The sequence below is a fragment of the Myotis brandtii genome, unplaced genomic scaffold, assembly GCF_000412655.1.
Source record: "Myotis brandtii unplaced genomic scaffold, ASM41265v1 scaffold207, whole genome shotgun sequence".
NCBI lineage: Eukaryota > Metazoa > Chordata > Mammalia > Chiroptera > Vespertilionidae > Myotis > Myotis brandtii.
The window spans coordinates 458,884-469,912 of record NW_005357736.1 but is presented as its reverse complement, the minus strand read 5'-3'; the positions used below and the strand labels follow the sequence as shown (position 1 = coordinate 469,912).

The 11,029-nt window shown below is 48.9% G+C and overlaps 2 protein-coding genes across 4 annotated transcripts in view; both read left to right on the top strand.

The window, feature by feature from the left end:
* Positions 1-10,612, top strand: part of QRICH1 (glutamine-rich 1) — a 31,631-nt gene extending 21,019 nt beyond the window's left edge. For both annotated transcript variants that reach the window (XM_005865358.2, XM_005865356.2), the window contains exons 6-10: positions 1,531-1,645; positions 7,472-7,580; positions 7,888-8,039; positions 8,341-8,431; positions 9,705-10,612. In XM_005865358.2, coding sequence (XP_005865420.1) covers positions 1,531-1,645; positions 7,472-7,580; positions 7,888-8,039; positions 8,341-8,431; positions 9,705-9,897 — 660 coding nt within the window. In that variant the 3' untranslated portion in view covers positions 9,898-10,612. The remainder of the gene's footprint in view (positions 1-1,530; positions 1,646-7,471; positions 7,581-7,887; positions 8,040-8,340; positions 8,432-9,704) is intronic.
* A 319-nt stretch (positions 10,613-10,931) lies between these two features.
* IMPDH2 (IMP (inosine 5'-monophosphate) dehydrogenase 2) overlaps positions 10,932-11,029 on the top strand; it is a 4,936-nt gene continuing 4,838 nt past the window's right edge. For both annotated transcript variants that reach the window (XM_005865351.2, XM_005865352.2), the window contains exon 1: positions 10,932-11,029. In XM_005865351.2, coding sequence (XP_005865413.1) covers positions 10,932-11,029 — 98 coding nt within the window.

Below are 11,029 nucleotides of genomic sequence, written 5' to 3'. Positions count from 1 at the left end.
CAAGCTCTTCTTTCATCTCTAGAACTTGTTTCCTAAGCCCATCTTCTAGGAATTACTTTTTCTACCTCTGTAATTTACCCTAAAATGTTCTCTTACCAAATAAATAAATAAATATACTTATATCATATTATATTTATTATATAGAAACCAACAGCCCAGCTGGTGTTGCTCAGTGGTTGAGAGTCAATCTGTGAACCAGGAGGTCATGGTTTGATTCTGGGTCAGGGCCCATGCCCAGGTTGTAGGCGCAAACCCTGGGGTGGGGCAGTGGGAGACAGCCAAGTGATGATTCTCTCTCATCATTGATGTTTCTATTTCTCTCTCTCCCCCTCTCCCTTCCTCTCGAGAGGTGGGGATGATCAGCAGCCACCCCAGGCTGCTGGCAAGAGGCCTGAACTGTTGACCTCTTGGAGGGAGAGAGAGGCTAGGCTGCTGGCAAGGCCTGGAGAGAGAGAGAGGCAAGGGCTGATCAGCAGCTGCCACAGAGGCTGCGGAACAGACTCTGCTTCTCTCTCTGGGCCTTGCCAGCAGCCATGGCAGCTGCTAATCAGCCCCACCTCTCTTTCTCTCCGAGAGGTCAACAGTTCAGCCTGCTGCCAGTCCCGCTCACCCGAGCCTGCTGTGCACAGCCTGGCATTCGGTCATCCCTTTGATCATTTTTTAAAAAAATATATTTTATTGATTTTTTACAGAGAGGAAGGGAGAGGGATAGAGAGTTAGAAACATCGATGAGAGAGAAACATCGATCAGCTGCCTCCTGCACACTCCCCACTGGGGATGTGCCCGCAACCAAGGTACATGCCCTTGACCGGAATTAAACCTGGGACCCTTGAGTCCGCAGGCCGGCGCTCTATCCACTGAGCCAAACTGGCTAGGGCTATGTATTTATTTTTTAATGTTTTTATTGATTTTAGGTTTTCAGGACATCTAAGATGAAGCATGGTGGATGTACTGTAGACTGGCAATTTGGGAGGCTGAGGGGGGTGTCTTAGTGTTTGAATGCTCTTGTGGAAAACCCCCCATGAGCTGGGAAAGGCACCTGCTGGTGGCACGCACCTGTTGCCCGGACCTGAGAAGAGTCTGCCTGGCCACTCGGGGTACTGGGTGAATTGCTTCCCATGCTTTCTCATGCCCAGTGCTCCCCAGTCCTGGAAGACAGGCTCAGGCATCTCCGTTTACAGACAAGGAAACTGAGCCCCCAAAGTTAAAAGACTCACATGAGTTATTTGACTGACACCATAGCCAACAGGAGGCTGGCCCTAGAGCCGGCACCATGTTTTTGCTGCCATAAGAGCCTTGCCCGGGTGAAATCGCATTCACAGAGTGTGCCCAAGTGCGTGAGACTTGGTTCACATGATCCGGCGTGTACTGTGGCCGAGTCACGTGCTGGACGGTTTTGACCTGGTATGGAGGTTTATTAAGGGGGATGGGTAGGCAGAGGTGATAGTACCTGGTAAAAGAACGCGTATTTCCCCTGCAAGTCTTACTCGAGAGACTACCAACAACTTTTCTTGATTGTTTTTCTTTTAGTATCTTTTTGAAAATGGACGGGTTGATGACATTTTCTCAGATCTTTATTACGTTCGATTCACGGAGTGGCTACATGAAGTTCTCAAGGACGTTCAGCCCCGAGTCACTCCACTGGGTAAGCGTCTTCCTAGTACTTGGATGTCTTTCCCACCTGGTTTAAGAAGGATCAGCCGCTTGTGTGCCTGGCTCTACAGCACGGGGGTGAGGGGGCTGTACACCTGGGCACCAGCATCGGCCTCTACTGCTTGCCCTGCTGTGGCAGGGGCACTGCTCACCAGGCACAGGACCAGCTGGTCCCAGTGTGGCAAGAACAGGGCCAAGCGGAGTGTGGGGTAGTTACTCTTTTTTTTCCTATTAAAATTAGAATCATTGCAAAAAATAAGAATTATTAACTGTTTTATCTGTAGGTTGCTCATGTTACATATGTTTTATGTATACAGAGTGGGGCCAAAGAAGGTTTACACTTGTTTGTGTGGAAAATAATTCAATAATCCTATCTAGTAAAGAGGGAATATACTAATTGACCCTCACGCCGTCGCAAAGATGGCGGCACCCACAGCCAATAAGGAGGGAATATGCTAATCGACTGCCATGCACTCAAAGATGGCGGCGCCCACAGCCAATAAGGAGGGAATATGCTAATTGACTGCCATGCACTCAAAGATGGCAGCGCCCACAGCTACAAGATGGCGGTGCCCAGTCCCCTCAGCCCCGTTGGGGCGGCAGGCGCGCAGCAAGGCCGGGCCCGCTTTTTTTCCCATCTCCGGAGACCCCCAGTCCCCTCAGCCCCCCAGCCACCCAGGGCTGCCGGAGGCTCAGGTAACCAGGGCCGGCCGAGGCTCCTGCAGGCAGTGGGAGCAGCAGAGGTGTGATGGAGGCGTTGCCTTCCCCTGATCGCCGGGTCGTCTCCCGCCCCTGAGGGCTCCCGGACTGTGAGAGGGCGCAGGCCAGGCTAAGGGACTCCCCCTCCAGTGCATGAATTTTCATGCACTGGGCCTCTAGTTAATAAATAATAATAATACAAGAAAAGACTGTTTCGAGTCCTCAAAACGATAAACCTACTTTTGCTCTGCCCTGTATAGAACACAATTGTTGCTTTACCTACAGGTAACTTCCTGGGTAGTGTGTCATATCGGAAAGAACACGAGTTTTGCAGTAGAATGTCTGAGGTGGTTTTGTTTTGTTTTAAGAAACTTTATTTTTATTTATTTTTTGTTAATCCTTACCCGAGGATATTTTTCCATTGATTTTTTAGTGAGAATGGAAGGTAGAGGGGAAGATAGAGAGAGAGGGAAACATCGATGTGAGAGAGACACATGGATTGGTTGCCCCCAGCATAGGCTCGACCAGGGCCAGGAATCAAGCCTGCAACCGAGGGATGTGCCCTTGACTGGAATCGAATCTGAGACCCTTCAGTCCATGGGCTGATGCTCTACCCACTGAGCCAAACCAGCTCGAGCTAATAAACTTTATTTCTTAAAGCAGTTTTAGGTTTACAGAAAAATTAAGCAGGAGGTACAGAGAATTCCCATATATCCCCCATACAGTGTTTCCCCAATTATTATCTTGTATTAGTGTGGTATACTTGTTAAAATTGATGAGCCAGTATTGATACATTATTAATTAAATGCCTGTAGTTTACATTAGGGTTCACTCCTTGTGTTGTACATACTGTGGGTTTTGAGAAATGTGTAATGGCATGTGTCTGCAGTTACTGTATCATTCAGAAGTTTCACTACCTTAAAACCCCCTATGTTCCACCTAGTTATCCCTCCCTGCCTCCCCTAGAATTTCTGGCAACCAGTGGTCTTTTTACTATCTCCATAGTTTTTGCCTTTTTCAGAATGTCATATAGTTGGAATAATTTATTTTGTGGCCTTTTCAGATTTTTTTTTCACTTAGCAGTATGCGTTAATGTCTGTGTGTGTCTTTGTGGCTTGATAGCTCATTTCCTTTTATTGCTGATAATATTCCATTGCATGAATGTACCACAGTTTGTTTATCCATTCACCTATGGAATAACTTCCAATTTTGGCAATTATGAATAAAGCTGCTATAAACATTTTGTGCAGGTTTTTGATGAAAGAATAGGCAGGCAGATCAATGAAACAGAACAGAGAGCCCAGAAATAGAGCCACAAAAATATAACCAACTTACCTTTGTCAAAGGAACAAAGGGAGTTCAGTGAAGAAAAGATAGTCTTTTCAACAGGCTCTAGAACTGGACATCCACATGCAAAACATCAGTCTAGACATAGACCTTACACCGTTCACAAAACTAACTCCAGATGGATCACAGACCAAAATGTAGAATGCAAAATTATTAAAGTCCTCCTAGAGATAACATAGAAAATCTAGGTGACCTTGGGTTTGATGATGACTTTTTATATACACCTAGAGGCCCGGTGCACGGATTTGTGCACTGGTGGGGTCCCTCGGCCTGCCTGTGGGGATCGGCCGAAACCAGCAGTCTGACATCCCCAGAGGGGCCCCACTGGTGCACAAATCCATTAACCAGGCCTCTAGTATGCATATAAGATCTTTGGTTAATCTCTTCCCGCCCTCCCCCCTTCCCTCTGAGATTCATCAGTCTGTTCCATGTTTCCATGCCTGTGGTTTCCGCTCCTGTGTTGAGCGTCTGCCCCCTGGTCGTCGATCAGCTGGTCGCTTAGGCTTTTATATAGAGAGAAGATGCCAAAAGCTCTGTAATCCATGAAAGAAAAAATTGACAATGTTGGATTTTATTCAAATTAAAAACTTCTGCTTTGTGAAACAGTTAAGAGAATGAAAAAAACGAGCCACAAACTGGAAGAAAACCTTTGAAAAACACATATCCAATGAAGGACTGGTATCCAAAATATACAAAAAACTCTTAACACTCAATGATGTATAATGTGGCTTGATAGCTCATTTCCTTTTATTGCTGATAATATTCCATTGTATGGATGTACCACAGTTTGTTTATCCATTCACCTATGGAATAACTTCCAACAAACAACCTGAGTAACAGATGGGCAAAAGATCTGAACCAGATGCCTCACTAAAGAAGGTACACAGGTGGTAGACAAGCACATGAAAAGATGCTTATTACATGTCACCAGGAAGTTGCAATTTTATAAAATAACGAGAAGCCGCTATATCACTGTGACGAAGGCTGAAACCCTCCCTGGCAGCACCAGATGGCGCCAGGGAGCACCAAGAGCCTCACCCACTGCTGGTGGGAATGCAGAGTGGCACAGCCACTTTGGTTTGGAAGACAGTTTGGCATTTTCATAAAAAAGTAAACGTTTTCTTGCCTTATGATCCAGCAGTCACGCTCCTTGGGATTTGCGTTGAAAACAGTCTGGTTAACCTCGATCACCACTACTAGTTTGTTACATGCTTAACCTTAAAAACATTATTGGTTATGTATTTTTGAGTGCCTACTGTGTGCCAGGCAGTATTCCAGTTATATAGATAATAATATTGCAGTGAACAAAATGGACCTTACAGTATGACGGCGAGACAGGAAGTCACCAAATTATTTGTGATTAAGTAAGTGCTTTGAAGAACAAAGCACAAGGGAATGGAAGTGTTGGGGCCTTAGGAGGGAGGCCTCTCTGTCGTTAGAACAGAGACCGGTAAGTGAATCCGTGACTCACGCTTCATGATTTGCACATTTTTAAGGCAAGTGTCGCTGTGTAGAATTCGCTTTTTAAGGCTTTTTATTGTGGAATTTCAAGCACATATAAAAGTAAACAAGAGATTAATGACACTCCCATGTACCTACTGTTTGTTCATGGCAAATCTCATTTCATATATACACTACTTATTCCCCCTCCCATATTATTTTGAAGTAAGTCCCAGACACTTTATTCATAAATATTTTAGTATGTATTATTGACCTACCACAATGCCGTTCTCATACCTTTTTTAAAAAAAAAAAGATAATTCCATAATGTCATCAAAATCTACCTTCTTTGAATTTCTAATGTCATAATTTTGTTTAAGTCAAGGTATAAATTCCACACATTGAAATTGCTGGGTATACCTTTTAATGGTTAGTTTTAATCTTTAATTTCCCCCTTGTTTTTTTTCTTGCACTTTATGGAAGAAATTAGCCTTTTAAATTGTCACACCGTTTACTTTTTTGCTGATTACATCCCCGTGGTGTAGTTTGACTTATTCTTCTCTTCCCTGTATTTACAGTTAATAGGTAGTTGCATATAAAGACTCAACTGATCAGGTTTTGTTCTTTTGTGTGTGTTTTTTCCTTTTTGGCAAGGTTACATCATAGATGAGTTATTTATTTTCATCAGATGCCCTTAATGTCTGTATCCATTGATTCATTAGTTGCAAAAGGTGGTATTATAATGTTATTACTTCTTCATTATTAGCTGAAAAACAGAGAAACTTTTCCTTGCCAACCTCTTGAAGTCCTGGCGATGTAAACTATAGAAAAGGGGGGATCAGGGCTTGTTTGTTCTCCTGTTTAGCAGTTTTCACAGGACGGACTTGGTTCACCAGCTTCCCTCAGTGAAACCAAGTAGCTGTGTGGTTTTTGTTTGTTTCTAAGCATCATCATGAATGAGTGACTGTGAGCATATTTAATATGAGTCAGCCCATCGCAGTTACCTTTCCGCCCCCTCCCAGTCGTTATCTTTATTGATGTGCAAACTGACCCATCTTTGATCACTTGGAGTTTCTTTAAATTAGCCCTTAAGTTCTTCTGACACAACCCTGCTTCCATGATTTCTGGTTTGCCAACATGCTTCAGGCTCATCTCGGACATTCCTGTCCCAGTGCGGCATCGGTCTGTTCTCCGTGGACCCTGATGTGTTTAGTGGTAAATGGTATTTCAGGACCAAACCAAGATCTGATGCCAGGTGTGCTCATTGCTCCTGGGCTGGTCATTGTTTCTAGGTCTTTAAAGTGGGCAGAACCAAAAATATAAAAGACAGAATTGATCATTTTGATCCTTGTAGTTCAGAATCGGGACTCTGAGGCTTTTCTGTGATGGCTCTGTCTCTGTCACCCTTCTCCCACGCCTGGAGTTTCCCTAAGGTTCAGGCGACGTTGTGTTGCTAAAGAAGCAATTAAAGCTGGGGAACGTGACACCAGGTGGCACAGTGAACCCCGAGAAAATAGTGCGTGCAAGTGTGCCCGGGACCGCTCCTAGGGCTGGCCTTCTCTGGGGACGACTGTCTTCTGCCACCAACCCTGCTCCAGACACGTCTAAGAGCAGGGAAGGTGAGCTCATTGTCACTAGACCACAACATACAAGAGCGGAGGCAGCGCCCTGAAGAGGTGGACATGCACTGGTGGAGTCAGAGGGCCAGCTGTGGCGAGAGCAGAGGAGAGGAATGTATTGGGCAGAATATTTCTTTCCCTGCTTCTGCGAAGTGGCACTGGCCCACAGACACTTGCACACTGACTACGGAATGAACATATGAAGGGGCTTGGTGATTAAACTCCTGGCCTCTGTCCCTGCCCAGCTCTCAACTTGCTTATGTAACAGGGTCTTACAGGAACACCTGCCCTGTGGGGGACACCGGTACTGGATGGCAGTCTCCCCTTTACCTGAGAGGGGTTGCAAACGGCTTCCTTTCTGAAGAAGGTGTAGCAAGTGCAAGCAGGCAGGCGTACCTGTGCTTTGGGCCCTGAGCACATTTGAAATTCTGGTGGAAGCTCTGCCTTCTTCCCGGAGAAGTACGCCCATATGCGGAGTGTGGGTCACAGTTTGGGGTTTCACTTTCCCTGAGGCCTATCTTTTTGTTTCATGGTGAAAGGAAAAACTAACATCCAGTAAGAGCAGGGCAGTGGTTCTCAACTTAGGAAATGGTGTTGGGACCAAACCATTTGTGTTTTAAAAGCTTCCGAGGTGACTGTGCCTCCCAGGAAGGCTCGTCCTGCTAACCCTCGTCCTGCCAGCCCCGGTTGCAGCAGTCCTCTGTTCCTCCTAGGCTATGTGCTGCCCAGCCACGTGACCGAGGAGATGCTGTGGGAGTGCAAGCAGCTCGGGGCTCACTCCCCTTCCACCCTGCTGACCACCCTCATGTTCTTTAACACCAAGTAAGTGTTCTAGAGGCTCCGTCCTTAGCCACTGCCGGCAGCTGCCCCGCGAAGAGGGTGGAAGCTCTCCAGGCCGACTGAGTTCTTTTGACACATTTGAGAGCCTTTGGGCCACGGAAAGCAGGCAGCCTCGCCAGACCCCCCCACCAGTCCTGATGTGACTTCTCCACGGACAGTGTGTGTGGGTGGGGCTTGCCCATGTCCTGGGAGTGGGGGCCCTGGCTCTTCTAAAGCACTGACGGCAGAGGGTAAGTCACGGTCTCCTCCTGGCACCCTCCCTTCTGCCTGGCTTTCACTTGCGGTGCAGGTACTTCCTGTTGAAGACGGTGGACCAGCACATGAAGCTGGCCTTCTCCAAGGTCTTGCGACAGACAAAGAAGAACCCCTCCAACCCTAAGGACAAAAGCACGAGTATTCGGTACCTGAAGGCACTTGGGATACACCAGACGGGCCAGAAAGGTAGGGAAGGGGGCGGGGCCTGCAGAAACGGGGCTCCTCGCCCTGCCACGCTCTGTGCCAAGGGGCTAGCGATGAGTTGGGGCTGGGACTTGCTGGATAGCGATTCTCCATTCCTTTCTCCTCGGCCAGAAACGTCAGACTCTTGAAGAAGCAGAGATGACCCAGAAAAGATAGCTGTCTTTTCCTTTCATAGTCACCGCCCATTCCTCACACCCTTTCTCCTTCCAACATGTCCTAGTTGGGATGCTGGGCCTGAGCTAAAGTAGTCTGACACCATGTCTGTGGTTGGTGTGTTTTGTAGTTACAGATGACATGTATGCAGAACAGACGGAAAATCCTGAGAATCCACTGAGATGTCCCATCAAGCTGTACGATTTCTACCTCTTTAAATGGTGAGGGGGTTTCCTTCTAAGCGGGCGCCTGTGTGCGGGGTGCCTGTGTGCAGAGGCATTCTCTAGTCCCCAGCTGAGAGGAGAAACACTGCAGGAAAGCTGGGTACAGAAGCAGACTGACTGCTTCCCCCACAGCACGTGATGTGCTGGGCACTGGGGTCCTAAAGGGGCCCCTTTCCTGGAGAGGAGAGGAAGGTAGAGGGAGGCGGTACAGACAGGCTGCCTCCATCCCACGGTGAGCGTCTCTGGGGCTTGACCTTTTGTCATTGCCGCCATCCAAGGGGGACTCCTTTCCCTGGCTTTGTGCTCTGCTGCGCCTGGCGTTGGGCTGTCACACTCCCAGCAATGTCAGAATGATCTTTCTACGTTGAAGGTCTTGTGTTACTTAAACCTGCAGTGGTTTTCTTTGCTCTACAAAGACAGGATCCTAACGTGGCCAAGAGGCCCTTCATTCCTCCCCTTTGCTGACCTCGCATCCAGCCAGCTCTGGCTTTCTGGCCGCACTGGCTCCTCTCCATTGCGGACACCGTGCTTTCCCTTTCTCGAGGCCTCGGCCCAGGTTTCTTCCCTGTTGGGCAACCCCACCCCGCCCCACCCCACCCAGTTAGCAGTCAGCTCCTGCCCACCGGTTCTCAAGCACCTTATGGGGGAAGCATTTCACACCCTACCTGTGCCCTCAGGTGCTCCGTCTGTCGCACTGTGTCCTGGGTGTGTCTGAGTGTTTAACTTCTGTCTGCCTCTCCCCTTATCTGTCAGCCCCAGAAGGGAGGCCCTGTTGGGTCTTGCTCATTTCCTTACCATCAGCACCTAAGGCAGGACTGACAAACAGGAGCCCTTGGTAACCCTGAGTGGATGGATGAAGAGCTGAGGGGACGGTGTGTGCTATGCACTTGAGAGAGGCACAGCACAGCACTGAGGGTGGGGGGCCCAGGTTGAGTTCCTCAGTTAGAGCAGGAATTCTCAGAGGATTGGGTGCAGGAAGCAACCTGAGCAAAGACTTGGAAGACAGCCCTGGGCGGTAAAGCTTATTCCAAGTCGGACATGATTGGACTCGAGTAGGTGAGCCCGGGAGCCCCAGGTCAGCGGAATCAGCTGGCATCTGAGGGCGGCACAGCAGAGGCAGCTGCCCTGGCACCTGAGGCTGTGTGTGTGGCTGTGCCACCCTCCCTCCAGAGCAGCTGCCTTCCCAGCTTTTGCAGATGTCTGTCTGGGAGTTTCAGGCGGGAGGGTTGAGATTGTGGTTTTAACCAGCTTTTACTGACATATTCTTCAGTCCCCAGAGTGTGAAAGGCCGGAATGACACCTTTTACCTGACGCCGGAGCCGGTGGTGGCCCCCAACAGCCCAATCTGGTACTCGGTTCAGCCTATCAGCAGAGAGCAGATGGGACAGATGCTGACTCGGATCCTGGTGATACGGGAAATTCAGGAGGCCATTGCAGTGGCCAACGCAAGCACCATGCACTGAACTCCCTTAGCCATGGTGCTAGGGAGAGCAGCCAGGAAGAAACGGACAGACTTTCACACTAAAGAAGAGGCCTCCATTTTTTCTTTCTTTTTTTATTGGTGTAGTTACGAAGCCTTTCCGACTGCTTCTGTTTAAAATGTAAAAGGAAACTGCCCCTTGTGCATCTTCATAAACCTGCTGCAGCAGACGCTCAGCCACAGGCTCCGGGTCCTGAGAGCCAGGTGTCCTACAACGTTGCTGGCTGCTTTCTCTTGTCTGGGGCTGGGGAAAGGGCTTGGACTGTTGGAGAAATGTGGCCCCTTCCCTTCCTCCAGGAAGATGGGATTCATGGCGGGTGGACCCTGCGGGCACTCGCCCCAGCTGGCTCCACTCTGCCTGCGACTCCGCTGGCCACAGGGGACCGGTCTTTTCTTTTATGCTCAGACATAAACTTAGCATCTTAATGGAAAGAGAATGAGGGGAACTTCAATTATGATTTATTAAAGACAGTTTCTATTACACCCTCCTTTATGACAAGTGACATTTTAGATGTTAAAGTAAACTCTACCATGCCCTTTTTTTTTGGCCCAACATTGAGGCCTTAAACCTGAGGCTATTGTGCCTGATGGAATTCTTGTAACATACACTTGTGTATCATATAAAGATACCACTCTGTTTCTCTTATGTATTCTTAATCTAGCTGTTTATTAAGAATGACAAGCACGTCTTTTCAACACGCTGGTGCACAATGCCTCTTTATTTGGGCGGAGACGGGCGGAGCAGCGGAAGCAAAGCCGCGCCTGCTCGCTGAACGGCTGGGGCTCTGCGGAGGGAGGGGGCGGGGCAGTGACGCCACAGCCCAATCGCTGTGCGCGAGACCGTGTTCTGCGCATGCGCTGTCCCGCCCAGGGGGGCGTGCCGGCTCCGCCCGCGCGCCGCGTCCTGACGTCACGACGCACAGGGCGCACTGACGACAGCGCGGGTGTATATTGGCGCGGCCCTGACGCCAGCAGACTCTGCGGCGTGCTTCTCGGGGACTCGCGCGCTCCCCTGCCATGGCCGACTACCTGATCAGCGGGGGCACGTCCTACGTGCCTGACGACGGGCTCACGGCGCAGCAGCTGTTCAACTGCGGGGACGGCCTCACCTACAA